This window comes from Lathamus discolor, chromosome 9, assembly GCF_037157495.1.
Source record: "Lathamus discolor isolate bLatDis1 chromosome 9, bLatDis1.hap1, whole genome shotgun sequence".
NCBI lineage: Eukaryota > Metazoa > Chordata > Aves > Psittaciformes > Psittacidae > Lathamus > Lathamus discolor.
Genome location: NC_088892.1, coordinates 6,673,371 through 6,692,561, shown reverse-complemented (window position 1 = coordinate 6,692,561; position 19,191 = coordinate 6,673,371). Strand labels below are relative to the sequence as shown.

Below are 19,191 nucleotides of genomic sequence, written 5' to 3'. Positions count from 1 at the left end.
TGAATGTTTGAGGAGGGTGACTGGAGGCTCTGGGTGAGACAGTCTAGTCCTTGCTGAAAGTGGACTCCCTTTGGCTTGGAGAGTTAGAAGCATGATCAATATTTGGCTGTTCAGGTGGCCTCTCACTATAGTTGCCTGATGATCTAATAGAGTGGGTATGCACATTATTTACACCCCCCAGGTGGCATTGTTCTTGTTTTTAGTTAAAAGAAGGAAGTTTTTCTTGTTTGCCCCATGACTGTGTCCTCCTGGTATGAAGATGAGTAATGCTGGCGCTGCTCCATGCACCTGCTCGCTGCCACCCTCCAGAATCACCTGAGACACAGTCAGCAGATCTGGGCAAGCAGGGACGGGATGGTTGAATGGGAGCTGGGGAAGTGTTTATGGTTGGAGGCTGAAACCCACTCTTGGTCAGGAGCAGGTGCTAAAATGCTGTCACAACTTTGGGATTTGTTGTGTGCCGCCTTACAGGTTTGGGTGTTGGCACAAGACGTTGGGAACCTTTATTCCTAAGGACTATCCCAGCGTGTATTCACTCCCTTCCTCCTTCTTGGGTAGGACTGAAATGAACCAAAGAGCATTCAGTGATAACCTGCACTATTCATTAAATAATTTTGGGCCTCGCCCTTGTGAGTTGTGTTCCTGACCACTTCAAAGCGAGTGTGTGTGCACAACAGCCACGTTTCCAGTGGTCTTATGGACACTCATGTGAAGTGAATTTTGCAGGATCAGGCCATCAGCCTGCTGGGTTTTGCATAGGCCACGCAGCAAAGGCATGTTTCTATTAAACAGAGAGTGGCTCAGCATGGGAGCTTGTCTCTGTGATTGCCCAGGGACTTCACAGCCAGCCTTTTCTATGCTATCTCTGTTTTGTGTTCCCTGCCTGTGTTAGAGCGTGCAGGTATGTCTGAAGGTAACTCTGCACCTAAAAAACAACTGAAGAGTTCATCTAACTGATAGCATCCTATCATCACCTCTGCCAACCAGGATAAGCAGGATCACATGTACATTGCTTAGGTAAAACACAGAATAACTTAGCAAAATTTACTGCTTAAGTTTGAAGTCTGCCACTGTCACTGCATTGTTTTGTGTATGACACAAAATTTAGTAGTAAAACTGAAAGTGTTTAACTGTTCTCCAGCCCTTTTGAGGTGGTGAACCTGTTCCCATCCCACCTGATGTGTAAGCTAATTAGCTTCTTGGCTAAGCAGTATTTCTGGGCAAGTAGGTACAGGCTGTCCTCACAGGGACTCTTGCATTCCTCTTCATTTCACAAGCCGAAGGAAGATGCTTCTCTTTGCTTGTGAGGTTATTATTGCTCCATGCAGGTTAATTGAGCTATAGCATTATAGCCACTCATCAAACAGTGGTGAGTAGCTCACTTGTCTAAGCTTGTTTATTTTTATAATGCGCAAAAGTATTTGCATGCTGTACAGAAATGTGCTGCTTTGGTTCCTTCCAGCCTGGCAGTATTATAATTTTAAGTTCTTTATTAATCTTTCTTCCTCATGAGGGACTGGCAAGGTTCCTGTGCATAATTACCTGATGCTGAAGACAGAAGCCTCAGCTACTGAATTTTTACACAATGCCCTGCAAACATGGGTCTTTTCTTCCTTAAATAGTACCTATGCTACCTCCCTTTTTATGCCCATTCTTGATCTCAGCATGGGTACATGCAAGTATTTGCAATTCTTGTGTTAGTTCTACCAGTTCTAGACTAATGTTTTACTCAAGAACATACAGATGGAAACTTACCATGAATAATTTCAGGCTAGAAGTTAGAATAAGGTAGTGAGATGATAGAGCTATGGCGCACGGGAACAAGCTGTGAAATCGGTTCAGCCCGGGAAATCTCCCTCACAGTGTTTTCTTGGAACAGAATTGGTCTAAAACTGAATTTTCCACTTGAAAAACAAAGTGTCTGTGGGCTTTTTGGTTATGGAGAGTGCACCATCCAATCCATAAGCCAGTCCAGTTTTGCAGAGTTGTTGGTAGTCTGAATTCAGCCATATCCATCATAACAGATTTAGGCTAAATTCCCAAATAGGTCTGCTTAAAATGTCTACAGAACCTATTCCGATTTCCTTCCAGCTCTATCATAACAACTTTTCCAGTGCACCTCACTGATTTCCATCTTTGGCACACTGAGAATTGAAATTGCTGGAAGAGCCTAACACAAATAGAATTTGGTGTCCAAATAAATAACACATGGGCTGCAGTACCGACTGTATTGTTCATTTTTGTGTCTCATTACACAGAAAAGTTAACTCCCTGGTTCTGCCATGAGTTTCCAGCTCGCTCAGAAAGCAGATTTCAGGAATGCTGCCACCCAAGTTAGTTGCACAAGATTTTCTTTGTTAATTAGAAATAATGGGATAAAACAAAATAGGCTTGATGCGAGTAGTTGGTATATAAAGAAAGGAGGTTTGCTGGCCGGAATATCTTCATATTGTATCTCTGTCCACCTTTTGGTTTGGATTGCCAGGCTGATTCCTGCTTTACATCTACACTAAAATTAGTAATATTCAGTTCCAGCAAATACTTTCGGTGTGAATTTGCCCTCCCTCCATCAGTTCAGCAGAATGAGCTTGTACTGCTGTGAAGTGAAACACTGTGTGTGAAATGGTTGCATACAGAATTACTTCCTCGAACGTTTGAAGGAGTTAAACATGCACAGATTGAATCTGTCTGTTGAGAAAATTTTTAAGGCTGAGAGGCAGAATCTCAAGCTGGGTTGTATCTTTGTATTAAAAAAATAAACACACACACACCACCACCCCCTTAGATTTTTCCAGTTGAGACAAAAGAAATCTTTGGGTGGAAAGACAGCATCATATTGCATAATAAAAGCCTTTTTATGCTCTAATAAAAAAGGTTGCTTAGGGCAGCTTTGCTTTGAAAAAAAAAAAAAAGACATTAAGAATTAGAGTCAGTGATGATGCTGGTGTGAGGGGGACAAGGAATCCTCAACGTGTGTTGTGCAACACTGGGAAAAGAGGCTAGAAGTTGCTCTTGTTATCTGGTATCTTAATGCCTGGTTTAAAGGTTCTTTACTGCATATTTGCTGGCAGCTGTTTTCAATATATCCCTCTCGAGCTAAGTCACCAGTTAAGAATTTGACATTAGATGTTTTTTTCAACCACCATCTTGAAGTACCACACCACACAACACAGCCTTGTTCTCTGCTTAGATATTGTTCATGTGCCTTGAAATTGCTGTTGACACCTCAAGTATTTAACTTGCAGATCGGAGATAATTTTTTGGGGGTGTGGATGTGTGCCATAAGAAGGCAGAGACAGAAGTATCCACGTCTGCATTCCTTCTCTGCATCTGTTCCCTTTAGTTTTTTTGCAACATTCCAGGAAATTAAGTTAAATTATCCATCTCAATGAATATTTTTAATTTCACTAGTTCTGCCCTTAAAGTACAAGCACACTGTATGCACAAGTATGTTCCACTTCTTTTGCATCTTTAGCCTTTTTCGTTAGGACACCTTCAGTAGTTGTTTAACTGCTTCTTGAATAACATGCCCAAATGCACGTTTCTCCTGATTCTCCCCTCAATGGTTAAAAGTTTCTTCAGTGTTTTATATTCTGAAAGAGAAAAATAACATAATCAAAGAATGCTTTGGGAATTAGAGCTGTGCTCTGCAGTATATTTCTGGCATTCAGTGTCCTTTTCTTCCCCTCACTTTCCCAGTCTGTAAAATAAAGCTAATATTCATATACTAATCATTCTCACAGACATTTCTGAGGCATAATATCTTGAAGTTTATAAAGCATTTAACCATATCTCTGTTCATCAAAGGATTTGTGCTATTGTAGTTTGAAATCTATGGCACCACTGGAAAAGGAGCCGTAAGCACAGGGCATCATCATCTGTGCTGCAGCTTTCATTCTTAGCAAAAACTAAAACAATGGAGTTAAAGAATTAACGGGTTTTAATCACCGTTTCACTTGGAGGCACAGATGGGACAAAGCATTACTTGGCAACATTTAATCTTGGAGCAGAAATTGTCATGATTAAAGCAGCAGCTGGAGTAGATTGCGAGGACAGGGGGGTTCATTCATTCTAAAGGGACCAAAATTGTTGGGTTCTGGGAGAAAATGAGAAGCTACAAAAGCAAAATCTGAAATATGGGCCAAGGTTTATTATTCCTGGGGTCTCATCTGCTGATTAAAACGATGTTTTCAATGCTTTCCTTAGAATTACTTTGGAAGCGAGGAGAGTGTCAAGTGATCTGGCCTACTGAAGAGGAGACCGAAGCCATCTCTGAGTGGAGATTTTGGACTTGCATGAGGAAGGCTGTGTGTCCCCCCATGTGGCAGAACTGCTGCTCTTTGCCAAGGAAGTCAAAGTGAAGGAAATAGGTATGTGCCACTTCAACTGGGATTTGAGAAGAATCACATTAACAGGCCAGTTAACAGGGCCTGAATTCCTAGTTGAGGCAGCCTGGAGCGAGGTGGGTTTTGACTTTCTCTTCATTAATGGTTGCAGAAGGGTTCTGTCTGCCTGATGTGTCCAGGCCTTGTATCACAGGGATAGATTCCTGCAGCAGGCTGGCCCAAGGGAGGAAACTGCGTGGTTGTGGGGACAGAACAAAGCAGACCCTTCAGGTCTGACTCCTGCAGTCCATCCCTGGTTTTGCCACAGAACCAACTGTTGGGAGCAAGTTACCTTTTCCTAAGGGACAATGTTAAACAGAAAAAAGGGTTCAAAATAAAATGCTAGAATGCCAGTATGCACTCTGCTGTTAGGGCAGCCCTGCAGCTTAGCCAACAAGTAAAGCATGCTCTCTATTCGGAACTGTTCTAGCTCAAAAGTAGCTCTGCTTTTAGTTAAATGTCTCAGAGGTATCATTAATTTCGGGTATTTCAACTCATGCAAGGCCAGCGGGCATGAGTTTCCATGACAAATTCCTGACTCCACTGGGAGACTGAGTGAAGTGTAATCACTGCTGATCACTGACTTAATCTGTGCTTAGGATGTGCTTGACATTGGCTCTTTGTATTTCTCTGGTTAATACACAGTGCTTTTTCCTGCCACTCAGAGGTCTTTTTCTGTTCCTTAGGTCAGACAACTCCTATTCCTTCTCTTGCATTTTTGTGCATTCAGCTGATGATATTTAGATGTGTGAAGATTTGGTTGCCTTTGTGTAGCAGAAAGTTGCAAAGTCCTCACTTGCACCAGTACGTTGTGTTTTGTGCAGCAGGGAGACTAGGTGCTGATCTCACTTAGGGTATTTCATAACTCTAAAAACCTGCTGGCTGACAAGGTATTCATTAATTACTTTAAACAATCTAAGCTAAGAGATATCTTTACTTCCTTTGAACCATATACTATCTCAATGGGCCTCTCTTTTCCCTCCTCCCCACCCCCTTAAAACTGACAAATTGCTTATTTCACCCTTTAATCCTTGTCTGCCTGCAAATATGGGGAGTGTATTTCACTGTTGGTAGCCCCAAATGTAAAGCAAACAGGTCTTGGGCATTTTTACTGTCATCCTGGGAGTTACAGGTCTCCTTTTCTGCCTGAAAGCAGCCTTGCTGTCTGAGGTGTTCAGCATACATCCTACAGCTTGCAGTCCATTGATATTCCTATAAACTTTCAAGTCACCTTTCATCACCTTTGGAAGCTTTGCCCCCTGGCATGCAAGTCCTTCTTAGGTCAAGGGCCTTAATGACCCCATTGTTATGAGAACCTTTGGTAATCTAACCTGCTTTTTTTCTCCTGTATTTCAAGCCATTGCTCTTAAATGTCTCTTGCTTGATCCACTCAAGCGCTAATAACCGTGTCTCCTTTCCTTAGGTCAAGGGCAGCTTTTACATTCCACCCAAAAGGCACCACAGTTTGAGATGAGGAATTCAGAAGAGCAAGCAGCTACGACAGTTTTACAACGCCTGCTGCAGGAGCAGCTCAGATACGGAAACCCAAATGACAACCGTAACCTTCTTGCCTTACACCAGCAAGCCACAGGAAATGCCCCCCCTTTCAACAGCACTGGCAGTCCAGCATCTCAGAACGAAGGGCTGAGCTCCCAGGACCACCAGCTTGTGACTCATGCTGCCCGTCAGGAGCCCCAGGGCCAGGAGATACAGGTGGACAACAGCATCATGGAGAAGCAGCTCTCCCCACGACTTCAGAACAGTGAGGATCTCCCGACCTATGAGGAAGCCAAAGTGCAGTCACAGTATTTCAGGGGCCAGCCACATGCTAGTGTCGGGGCAGCGTTCTATGTAACAGGGGTCACCAACCAAAAGATGAGGACTGAAGGGCGGCCCACGGTTCAGCGGGTGAGCCCAGGGAAGGTCCACCAGGATGAAGGACTGAAGGACCTCAAGCAAGGGCACGTCCGCTCCTTGAGTGAAAGGCTGATGCAACTGTCCTTGGCCACCAGTGGGGTCAAGGCCCACGCGCCTGTCACAAGCGCGCCGCTCTCCCCCCTCTCCCCGCTTTCTCCTCAGCAGTCCAGTGACCCTTACAAGAATTCTGGCTCCAATGAGTTCTACAAGAGCTCGGTGCAGGCCCCTTCCCAGCCCAACATGAAAGGAATGGAGCAGCGGGGTCCTCCTCCAGAGTATCCATACAAAAATATGTCCACCCCGTCTATGAACTGCAAACCTCAGGACTCGGGACATTTCTATAGTGATCATCGCATGAGCCAGCAGGGAAGATCTGATGGGCCAATGATGAGGTATCAACATCCCCCTGAGTATGGGTCCGTCAGGTAAGCAAGATCTTAAAACAAACTCCTTGACAGCCACACACAGAATGACAGGATAAAACTGACTCCATCGCTCTCACTCCTGAGGCAGGTTTTCTTTCAGCACAGATCTCATCTGTATTTGTGTGAGATGACATATTGTGTTCAGCCACAGACTATGTCTGGAAGGACTGTAACATGTTTCAGTAGCTACCTACAGAGGCCTGACTCTTTATTAAAAAACCCAAAACAAACACAAACTAAAAATACTCCAACAAACAAAACGAGTCAGCTTGAGTTTATAGCATGGGGAAGTTTTAACACTGAGGCTCCAGAGCCTTACAAAAGGTTTGCTGCAAAAGCCAAAGTTAGGGTGTGATTCATTGTAGAAACTTGCAGTTACTTATTGCAAGACTTAAGCTGTTATTTAATTACATCTGCCCAGACAAAAGAGGTTGTTTTAGCTTTAAACTGCATCTAAATGCTGTGTAGGAAAGGAGAAAGTGACTGAAAGCAACAGTGGTGCAGGTAACAGCCATCACCTGAGCTTCCTTTGGAGTTTCTCAGATGTTATATTCAGTGGACCAAAGTGTAGGAGTGGGAAATGGAGCTTGCTTTGTGCCTCATCCCAGGCTTGCTAGCTTAGCTTTCACACATTTTCCTTGCATCATTTGAAATCTCAGCCTGTTCTGGTTTCCTTTAGGTAGGGAGCTAGATTTGGCTTAAGCCACCACTGATGTCCATGTGGGTGAAGGTGAAGATTTATTTAGGTGGGCTAAAAATACGGCTTGGCTTAACCTGTTCCTTTACCATCTCATCTCTGTTCAGGTGAGATTTGGTATAATGATTTTGGCTTCATTTGGAAACTAAAAGGATAATAAAAAAGAGCAACAGGAGGGTGTTGCTACACTGAATAAATGGTGAGGTCTCTGTGCATTGATATTTGCACATACTGTGTTGTCCTTGGAGGGGAGCACGAAAAAGTAACCGGTCTGTATTTGAGAGCAGAGTCTGAGCTTTGGGGAATTTGAATCTACTCAGAACCTTCCTAGTCCTATGGGGAGCTATTTTCAGAGTTTGTCCACCATTGTTTGTGATCTGAAATGACTTCAGCATACAAGCCTGATGAAAAGGCCCTTTGATCTGGCTAAATAAATAATAAAGAGGCCAGGAAAAGGGGAAGTAAAGGGTTTGGGGGGTAATGATTGTAGAAGCTTGTTGCAAATGTTTTTGCAAATGCAAAGGTCTTGAATCTCTGTGCACACACAAAAGGGAAACAGATCCTTGATGGTTATACTGCATCAGAAATACTCATAATATTACATATAGTGAATCTAAGACGCAGCCTGCTTGCTGTTTAAGGGAGAGGTATTTGAAAGCACGCCAACAGTCAGCTCTTCTAGACAGGGTGATTTTTGTCTGTATTGGATGGATCCTGGCTGCTTTGAAAGAACATGGTGGGGGAAAAGGAGGGGGGAGGAGAAAGGTTCAGCTGGCAAAGTTTCCAGTAGGGGAAGCAACTGAAATTTGTCTTCAAAGCATTGGGAATCTAATGAGGTTACTTTTTAACCTAAATAGCTGCACGGAGGGAAGGTTTCCTTTGCAAGCGAATGCTGATGCAGTAGAACAATCGCAAGACTAATCCATAAATTACAGAGCAGCGTAGCAAAGGAAGGGAGCAAGTCCTCTCTTCCCCTCCCTCTCCCACACACTTTAAGAGAAACTGTCATTGAGACAAGAAACCTTCTGTGTTACTAAAGGTGCAGCTGGGTGATGGTGTGTGGATTTTAAAGGCCCACAACTTCCAGCAGGACATTTGCCTGGCTCCGGGCAGCGCTGACCAGTGTCTTTGCAGCCTCACTGGGGTAATAAAGTGTTTTCCAAGGCTCCAGTTTTCCCAGCTCTGTGTTTATGGGGATTAATTTGGGCTGGTAAATGTGTGCATTTTTTGAACTGTGTGTCAAGGAAACAAAGCCCCTTCTTTCTGCTGGTGAAGCCGCACCCTTTGCTGCGGGTTTTTCCCCTCATTGTTCGGGGGAATTTGAGGGTGACCTAACGATGTGGTTTAAATAAAACTTGTTGAGCAAGATAAACATTGGGGAATTCACAGCATTCTCATGCTTCACCCTCCCCAGTCTGGGAAAGGAATGGGCTGTGTGGTAAGTTTAAACCAGTCTGCAAACACTTTGCCTCACCTGCTCCTGGGCGGTGTAAGTTTGGGAACACGTATGTGTTGGTAATGATGTTGGTTTAATGTAAATACCGGGCATGCCGGAGGCATCCAGGCTGCTGTTTGGAAATTGTAAAGACAGTTCAGAAGAGGGATGGCTGCGAGTGAAGCTCCGAAATCCGGTTCTCTCCCTAACAGCTCCACTGCACATTAGCACTGGTGATGAAAACAAACGTGCAGGTCTAAGAGGGAAGATGGGTGCCTTAGGCTTGGTGTCTGGTGGGGTTTCAGGGTCTCCTGTGGCAGAACAGTGGGAGCTGATGCAGTTTTGGGTGCAGAGGAAGCTCGCTGTCTCTCTGATTCAAGCGCCATCCTCTGTTGGGAGCCCAAATGACTGAGCTCCTGCTGTGGTGATTAATCCTGTTGACTTCACAGAAACTTTTTGAGAAAGAGGTCTGTAGAATTTGTCCCATAATTAGTAAATCACTTCTGTGCACTGCGTTCCTCTCAGCAGCATCAAAGTGGGCGATAATCAGGTATGACTGGGAAGCAGAACAAAAATGCATTGGTTTGATTTCAACGGCCTAATGAAGTGAAGTCTGCTCCCTCCTGCTGTCAGTGTGTCCCTGTTCATGCAGGGGGGCTATGGAAGAGAGCGGAGCTGTAGCTTCTTGAACATGAAACAGGCAGGAGAAGCTGGGAAGGCAGAAAAAACTTTTAACAAGCCAGAGACCTTTCCTGATCTCTTCCCATTTCTGCCCTCCCCACTTCGCTGCTCTACCTGCAGACATGTGCGACTTATGTTTGCAGTCCTGGCAGCCTCAGAACTCCCAATGGCTGGGATTGCTTGCAGAGCTGCCGTAGCTCTGTCTTCATGACTTAAAAAGCTAATGTGACCCTTGTAGTTGTAGAACCATAAATCCAGGTTTGTACTTGGTGTGTGTCTCTGATACGTGCCAGGGGCTGTAAGGGAAGCAGAGATTCTTGTGTGATACAGTCTTCAAAATGAAGAGGCCCTTACAGTTATGTTTTCAGACTTAAAGACCTAAAGACCTGGGGGAATTGTTGCTCTGAGGTTTTTTTTCCTGCGTTTGGGGTTTTGAGCTCTTCATGACACTGAGGCAGATGGAAGGAGATTGTGTAATTTTGTTTTCCATGTATTTTGAGAGTCTTTCTGCATTCTTACATGAAGTGGTTAGTTCAGATGGAATTTTGATGACTACTGCAGGGTTACTCAAGGACTGAATCTTTCATGGAGGGAAGTTGCTGCTACCGTGCTATCAGCAATTCTGTGAGGTGACCCCAGTACTCATTTGTACCTTGAAATTTTGCAGTCTTGACTTAAAAATATTGAGAAATACAGTTGGGTTATTCCTTTACCTTTCGGAATCTCCCAGTCCAAAATTGGTTTACCAGAGAAATAAATTCTACAATTCTTATGTTAATCTGAGGAATCTCAGAACCAGGTAGTTTGAACCCACAGAATAAAACAAAAGTGAAGCAGTGGCAATGCTAAAGAGTTCTTTGAACGTGTATGTACAAATTTGCATGGAAGATCTTAATGAGGTTGCTAGGATTTTATGTGTTAGGATGTTGTGTTACCTCATTTTGCTGGGAATATAAACACATTTGGGACATTTTGGAAGCTCTAGTGCTTTTGGTAATGCAACAGAACTGGAGACTCCCAGCTATTCTGTTTTAGCTTGAACCCACAAGATTGGTGTCATTTCAAGACTGTGAGAGGGTTTGGATGTGAGAGCCAAGATGCTGGAAATCTTGGAAATGTCTCTTGTTTAGAAATGCTCAACCATGGTTTGCTAGAGTTGTTCTTTACCATAGGTTTTAAAAAAAGTCATTACCAGGCATGTCAGTACAAAGACTGTCCCTTCAGTATTTAGCTTCTGCTGTCGTTTCCCTTTGGACGTCTTTGTGCTCCTTTTATTAGTTCTCAGGTTCTGCAGAAATGGCAAGATTCTGCCCATGTGTCTCTGATGAGATGCTTTTAGTCAAATAGCTCAGATTGTTAGCTTTGACATCTAAACAGTCCATCTAAATAGGCTTGTAACACTAACACACCAAGATCAAGTCAGTCTGAGTAACTGCTTCAGGTTGTTTTCAGACTGGAAGAGTATTGGTTCAGAATTGGAAATGTGGTTTATTGCATCCATGAGGCAAGCTGGCAGCGTATCTCTTTTGATCTAACCTCTGTAGGTCATCAGAGACTAAATGTCACAGCAGGGTTATTCCCTAATAGATTATAACATCAAAACAGAGGTGTCAGGTAAAGAATAATCTCAAGGAGACGAGTGGTTTCTGGAGATGCAAAGTTTTAACTCTGCGTATAACTGGGTGAGCTAGGAAAGGAGCTGGAAACCACCTGAGACAAAGCAGACAACCTTGCGCATGGCATGTGATAGGTTTGCCTCATTCTTCATCATGAGAACTGGCAAATAAGAGTAATTGAAGTAAATGCAGTGATAAGTAGAGCTGGCCTCCCAGGAGGGAAAAAAACAAAGTGCTGCTACTAAACTGCACATTCCTGAGGAAATTAATTGCAAATCTCTCTTCTGCATCACCCCTGAGATCCTCATGCTGCATAGGATCATTTCTGGGGAAATACAGCTTCTGAAATACTGTTGCTGGTAGGGGCCACAGTGACCTGAGTGTGAGGAAGAGAGAAACAGTAACTAGATCAGTAATTATTTGGTTTTTCCTAAGTGACAAGACTAGATTTGTTTCCCCATTAAGAATTTGAATGTGAGCTTGGAGGTTTCTGTGCACCTTCTCTGCTGGAAGGCAGGGAAAATGAGACGTGAGATGCATGATGCTGAAAAGTGAGCCCTGTGCTGGGCTGACAGTCTCCGAACTCCTCTGCGCTGCCAGCCAGATGTGAGTAACGCAGACATTTCCTCTGTGGACCCCTATGAAGAGTTGCTACATTCTTTCTGCAGAGAACAGGAAGGATGATGCTGGGTCTTAGCATATCGGCTGAGAAGCCCATTGTGTAACCCTTGAGTTCCCAGTTCAGCTTCTTGCTTGCTGTTTTCAACTGTTGTGCCATTGATGCTCTTGGTGTAGTAGGAAAGCTGTGCTGTGGGCTGTACTGTACATCCAGTACCTCTGCTGCACGCAGCAGAGCAAGCACGTAGGGAACACAGGCAACCGTGGGGGTATTGTGTAGCAGCCATGCCAGGTGGAACAGCAGCATGTACTTTTCCAGCTGCAGGGTTGAGCTCCATCCCAAAGAGTGGGGAATTTCATCAGAACAGGAGTATTTCAGAACAGGTTGAACTGCCGGGCTGGGTCTGCACCAGGCTGAGGTCTGTGCTTAAGAAGAGCCTGGCTGCAGCATGGAGGGGGAGTGACTTCAACTGTTAGAATAAAGAACATCCAGAGAAGTTAAAGGTTGACTATCTTTGGAGGAGGAAGCAAAACCTGCCTCCTGAAGTCATCCAAGCACAATACATCCACACAAATCTTCTAAGAGAGGTTTTGTACTTGGCTGATGCAGCACAAGTTGAACTGGGGATCTCCAGCGCCTGGGAAATATGAGCTGGTGTAGCTTGGAGTTAGTTGTGTGATAGACTCAAGCAGGTTTCAGATTCCTAGATCTGTCTTTGATATCCTGCAGAGGCTTTTGTTAGGAGCAGCAAACAAATCAACTGCAGGTGGTTCTGAATGAAAGGCCTGGTTCTGATTCCTAGATTGGTTTTCAGACTCTTTAACTGTCTCATCTGGCCAGGCTGCAGCTTGTTGGTTGATATTTCAGAAAGCTCACATCAGTGGTGCTAGCTTAGAGCTTAGCCATCCCCTTTAACTCTGTATCCTGGATTGCAGAAGAAAATGCATTGTTTTCTTCATGAGAGATGGCGCATTTCAGGACAGAATGGAAGAGCCCATTCCTAACAGTTGTTTTATCCACAAAATTCTCTTAGTGTTTCTGTACAACATAGACCCAAGAGGTGCATTTATAATATGTTTTCTGATAATGATTTGATTTTGATTTTTTTTTAATAACAAGCTTAGATGAGGAAGAGCTCATATATGAGTCTTTTGTGTAGGAAGGGCTGTGGAAAGGAACTACATGGGTCATCCCACACCTTTTCACTGGGTTTGTGCACCATCTTCTCCATGACTTTGATGGAGCTCCTGCTTTCTGTTTTCCAGGCAGAACCCAGATGTGCAGCTGCAGTTACAACAGAGACCACCTCACCACCACAGCCCAACTTCTTCCTTGACATCCCTGGGATCTTTGACTTTGCTTCAGTCTCCACCGCCATCCAGGCTGTCCCCTTCCCAGCATCAGCAACCTCTGACTCCAAGCCAGGGAGATCCTGGAATTCTGCCACGGACCCAGCAGCCATTCTTATCAAACCAAGTCCATCAGGGGGACTTGTACCGACTATGCCAGCCTTTCCTAGGACCGCAGCAGCAGCAAGGAGATTCCTACTCAGTAATGTCCCGGGCTCAGCAGATCCCTTCCCCATATCAGCAGATGCAAGTAGATCCTTTTGCCATAGTTTCCAGGGCCCAGCAGATGGTGGAAATCTTGTCAGAAGAGAACCGGTCTCTACGACAGGAGCTGGATGGATGTTATGAGAAAGTAGCCCGGCTGCAGAAGGTGGGTGTTTTGGGATATCAGGCACTTTCCTGTGTCTAGGATTGTCCATAATTGAATCACCTAATCTGCAACTATTACATTCCTTGCCTAAGGGATTGATTACCTACTCGGGAGTCTTTTACATGCAGATTGATTAGTCTGTATCCTGTCCCCTAGGGCAGCAGCTTAACTTTGTCAGAAGATAAAATCAAAGCCCTCAGTCTTATTCTAATAGTTTACTGACCATGCTCAAAAGAGCATTTTCATCGGCTGTCTTGAAGAGGCTGACTGCTTGGCTTGTTTTGTTAAATTAAAGCTAGTGTTCTTATGCCCAGGATAGCAGCAGGCTTCATTTTCTCATCAGTCTAATAGCCTTTAGAGACTGCAGGAAGGGCTTGATTGGAATGACATGAGACCATAGTCACTCAAGGAGGCAACAGGGGACATTGCCACAAAACTGGCTGGCAGGACTCTGTGCAAGGCAAGTACAAGGCTGCTATGGCTACGTTAAAAGACATTTGGACTGTAGGACTGAAACTAACACTTCTTTTGTCGCCCTTTCAATGCCACACAGCTTCTGTGAAAACTTAATATCTTGGTTTGGATGGACCTATTTGCTACCTTTGGCTTTATGAAACAAGTAGAAAAAGTGGTGCTAAAACGTTTTAAAAGAAATATCCCAGTGAGACCCATCATTAACAAGCATGTGTAGAGGTATTTTCATTGTAGCCTCATAGAAATAACTTCCTGATGACCAGTGGTTTAAAACTGGGCAGCAGGTCAGCTTTGCTTGTGCCTTGCAGCTGTGAAAAGGCTGATGCTACTTGCAATTGAGCACTTTGTGGGTCTTGCTCTGCTCTTTGCACTGAGCAGTCTCCAGGGCCATAAAAATGAGTGGCTGCCTAAAATACTTGCGTGAGTTCAGGTGGCCAGTCTGGCTTTTCACACTCATGATTCCCTATGTTACCTCTTTCCAGGGACATATGTTCATTTTGTTGGGTTTTGTTTTTTTTTTTTCTTCGGAAGGTCTTTGGCCAGGAAATGCTTTAGAGAAATGTTTGACAGCTTCCTGGTAATGAAAGAAGGGTAAAAATGCACTTTCCTCCACCCTCCTGTTGATCACTTGCTGTGGAGTGCTGATGGAGTTTGCTGTTACATGCATCCATGCTTCCATAGCGATGAACCATGCCTAGTAAGGAGAGTTCCAACTGAATCTCTTTCTGCTCTTAGTGATCAGAGAAGCTTCACACGAAAGGCTAGAAGGAATGATAAAACATTTTACTGCAAGTGTTGCCCTCCCCCCATTTAGTAAATTGACTATTTAAAAGAACAACTAAGTTGTAGAACTGTGAACAGAGAACATCAGGAGATTCGATTGGCTTTTGGACCCTAACAGTTGCAGAGCTGCAGAATTCATCAGTAACACAGGATCTGACACTAGTGTTTTTGTAGCATAGTTTTGTCTGCCTTTCTTGTTTTATTTTTCTTACTTACTTGATACCACACTAGCTATTTATATAAATGCTTTTTGCCCAGACTAACAGTAGTGCCAAACTGCCCCTATTTTAGAAAATAATAGATTACCTTTGCACTTCTTCAGTTTGCTTTATCTGTGCTTTTGTATTGGATAAACAGGACTAGAATCTGGAAGAAGAGTCTAGATCTTTGAACCATTGGTGTCCTTTATGCAGAAGGAGCCATCACAAACCTGAGGCTGTTGTTTTACTTGATGTATAGATATAGGTTTCTTCAATAAAGTAAACTTGAGAGAAAGTGATCTCCTTTCTGAACCTGAATAATTGTGAGTGATAAAATAGTAAGTACTTGTTTTCACTTCCACTGCAGCTGGAAACAGAAATTCAGCAAGTTTCAGAGGCATACAAAAACCTGGAGAAATCATCCTCTAAACGTGATGCCCTGGAAAAGGCCATGAGAAACAAACTGGAAGGAGAAATTCGTAGGCTTCATGATTTCAACAGGGATCTGAGAGGTGAATGAAGTAAAACTTGTCTTCTTCCATGTTGGGGTGTTTTAATTGTTGTACTTCCCTGTCAGGACAGGGCTGTGCTGCAAAATTCACTGTGTCTGTTGACAACTAGACTGTGACAGGATACTCAGGTATGTTCAGCAGCCTGAGATTTTAAGTGCTCGCTGCAAGTATGGAAATGACAGGTTTAGGAGGGTGCTGTAGTCTCTCATTTCCAGCCTGTTTCTCTTTGAGAAGAAACATGTGATAAGCCAAATAGTATAAACCAGATGCAAGCCTGGAATTCTCTCTTGTCTTATATCCTAGACACAATTTGTACAATTTGTTCCGTTTATACAAATGGAAAGACGTTTTGCTGACTGCCTAATCCCACACCAGGCATGTTCACTTTATTTCCTGTCCAGTGACCTTTTTACACTGACATACAAACTGCAGACTGCCTGTTCTTCCTGAAGGTCTTGTCAGTTCTTATCAGTGTAGGCATCTGGTTTTTTGGATCTCCCTTCCTTTTCCAGAGTGAGATGTTATTAGTGTCTGGTTCTTGCTAAGAGGCTGAGGCAGTATGATGGCTGACAGTGGAGAGTGATGTTGAATAGTATTTGACCTTAACATGGGTAGAAGTTTTACCATTAGCTTGAAAGGCGGAAACCATCTGCAGTTTGGGGTGTTTAAAGGGAACAATCAGGTTTTTAAACTCTAAACTTACTTTTTTTTGCAAACACCTTCTGATTGTCCTACATGTCATCTGCTCTCACCGCCCCATGTCTCTTACTGAGACTGTGTTCTCAGAAATTGTTTTGCATCCAAGAAGTAAGGCCAGTGCTGTTGAAAGGGACAGTACATGAAGGCCTGCATTATATAATCTTATTCATAATAAAACAACACAGCATAAACATTTCATTCTCACTTTCATAGACTGACATAAATTCCTAACAGCCTGCAGCAGCAGAACCAGTAACCTGTCCTTAGGGTTTCCCAGTTTCACCTGAAGTCAGGTAACTGGACAACAGTGATTTAATCTTCTAACTATTCAGATTTAGTGGGGAATTAAAAGGGAATCTTTTAATTGCACTGTGAGATTTATTTGGGTGGAAAGAATAAGGTGTCTTAATGTTTGTAAAAATTGAAAAAACAGACTTTTTATGTGTTGTAACTGTTTAAAGTAATTTCTTTGGGGTTTTGTTTAACCTGTTTTGTCTCATTGAGAAGATTTTCTGAAGGACATGATTGGAAACATTTCAAAAGTGGATGCTAACTTCTGGTTTTGTCTGTGTAGAATTAGGAGGTCTGTTCCCCTAATGTGGAATTGCATTGGAAATGTCCTGAGCAGATGTAACATAGTCCTTGAAAGTTTTTAATGACTTAGTGTTCCTTCTGTTGAAAACTTCTGCAGAGCGCATGGAGACAGCCAACAAGCAGCTGGCAGAGAAGGAATTTGAGGGGTCTGAAGACAATCGGAAAACCATCTCTCAACTCTTTGCACAAAGTAAGTTATCAGTGAGTTAGTGAGTAGGGTCAGTACCAATGCTCCAGCCATCCTGGGAGGGATAACAGTGCAGCAGGTTACAGTAGGTCAGATCTGTCAGTTTTCTGCCACGATGGAAACCAGTCCAAAACTGGCAGTGGAGAAAGGATTCAAAAATTCCTTTTCTGTCAGTATGTAAAGTCCATTTGATGCCCTTTTTTACATTTTGAAGCAAATACAGTTTGCAATTAAACTGCCAGATTAGTGCTTCCGCCATAATATACAGGATAGTTTGGCCACCTATTTTGTCCCCTTTGGAATTAAAACTTTTTAGGCTGACAAGAGTCCTGGCATGAATTAAGGCCAGTGAGACTGGAACCTGGTAGGTCTCCTATCTCTTTCCTCTTTAATTTGCCACTGTGCTATCCAGTTCTGCAAACATAAAGGGGATGAACACTGCTTGCAGTATGCTGGGCTGGGTAAGGGTCATGAATTCTGTCCACAGCGGTGGATTTATCACAAGGCAAACCAAAATGACGGATGTGAAATGCTGCTTTTCCTTTGTACTGAAATGTCTTGAGGCTGACGGCGGCGAGCCAGCTTTTCTCTCATCCCATGGTGTACTCCACCCTTCTGACAATGCTTACTTTTCTCCAATTGTTATATAAAAAGGTAATGCAACAAAATTGCAAAATAGAGATTTTCTGTGGTGTAACACACTGCTTTTACTCTGCCAAATGCTGGTATCCCTCTCTTGTGTTTTATTTAGCTTATTCCTTGTGGATTACATTGCAAGCAAATGGCTGTCATCAGGGTGGGAATTCAAAACTCGTGATGGTAGTGAAAAGTCTATGAGTTTAGTCTCATATTCAAACTGGTTGGGTGGACTTTGGGCTTCATAGGTTCACCCAGAGAGGTGGGGAGGTCAGAGCTGCGAGGCCTTACACTTAATTGCTTCTTTTGGATGAACATGGAAGCCATAGTGCTATGTTTCCATAGTCCCAGCATTTCTATGGGTGCTGTAGGCACCTGTCAAGTGAAGCCATTCTCATTTGGGGAAAAGTCTGCAATAAAACCTCCAAAAGCCTCACTGCAAGCACTTACAGATGAACAAACAGACTGCAGGCACTGGCTGATACCTGATGGCTTAGTGCCACCCTGTCTCATCTCTGCCATTTTCTACAGCACGTTTTAGTGTGCTGACACCGTCAACAATTCATTTCCTGGCTGGAGGAGAAATAATGGGATGGAAGAGATGGGGAAAAGAATAGGTAGGCAGTGGCATTAGCCTGTGTCCTTGTCTCATGTCACAGGCTAGCTCCGAATTGCAGTCAGGGTTTGGAGAGTTCTGGGTGCTGTTGGTGGACAGGTTTGTTTTGCAACCTGTGTGTGGGCTGCGCTGATTCCTTAGCAGAAGGGAATCTTTAGCTACTTCATGTTGCTAAAGCTTTGCTCCTCACTCTCTGCTGGCAGAAGAAAGGGACTAATTGTGGTCCTGTAAATATGGTTAATGCACATGCTTGCACAAACTGTGTATTCCATATGCAATCTGTCCTAACACCCAGGATCTAGTTCCTGTTTTTCAAGCTTTCCACTCCTTGTCCTCATTCCTTTATCGTGGGATTCTGGTTTCTGGAATGCAGTTTCTCTGGTGTCATCAGTGATGGGTGTAGATCACTCCAGGGAGTATTTTGTGGTTATGTATCCAGCAAGGGTGTTAATGTTATCATTATAGCTGGTTGGCTTGAGCTGGGAATGACAGCATATACAGAGGACATCAGCTCTGTGTTGTGGCTTTGCCTTACACCCCTGTGTGATAATTTCTTCAGTTGTCAATTATTTTATCATTTATTTTTTTATAAATGCAGTTTCCCTGCTCATGAAACATAGCAGAACTGCTCCCACTCAGTCCAGCTTTCTGCAGAGCAGCAGCAAGGGGCTGGCCGCTGTGCTTGGGTGCCTTTAAAGGATCAGACATGAGCTCTCAGTGCTGGGCAAAAGGCTCTCTTGAGCTGCAGGTTTGCTTTAAGCAGTGACAGAACCGATATATGTGCCTCTGGCCCAGGGGGTCGTTTTTAAGTGCTTTAGAGGAACACTGAAGAGTTCTCATTTGCTCACTTGCTTTCTGTCTTCTCTGATGGTACTGACAGCAAAGTGGGACAACTGGGTGTTACTTTGAGAAGGAGAACAGCTACCCCAGGCAGAACAGCTTTCGTGTTTGTGGGGTTAGTGTGAAAGAAAGGAGCACAAGTTTTTCAGGCACAGA

General features: G+C 43.7%; 1 protein-coding gene across 2 annotated transcripts in view; it reads left to right on the top strand.

Annotated features, from left to right (window-relative positions):
• Positions 1-19,191, top strand: part of AMOT (angiomotin) — a 57,006-nt gene that overhangs the window by 21,401 nt on the left and 16,414 nt on the right. For both annotated transcript variants that reach the window (XM_065689337.1, XM_065689336.1), the window contains exons 2-6: positions 4,207-4,370; positions 5,809-6,727; positions 13,041-13,494; positions 15,319-15,463; positions 16,854-16,946. In XM_065689337.1, the coding sequence (XP_065545409.1) occupies positions 5,856-6,727; positions 13,041-13,494; positions 15,319-15,463; positions 16,854-16,946 (1,564 nt within the window). In that variant the 5' untranslated portion in view covers positions 4,207-4,370; positions 5,809-5,855. The remainder of the gene's footprint in view (positions 1-4,206; positions 4,371-5,808; positions 6,728-13,040; positions 13,495-15,318; positions 15,464-16,853; positions 16,947-19,191) is intronic.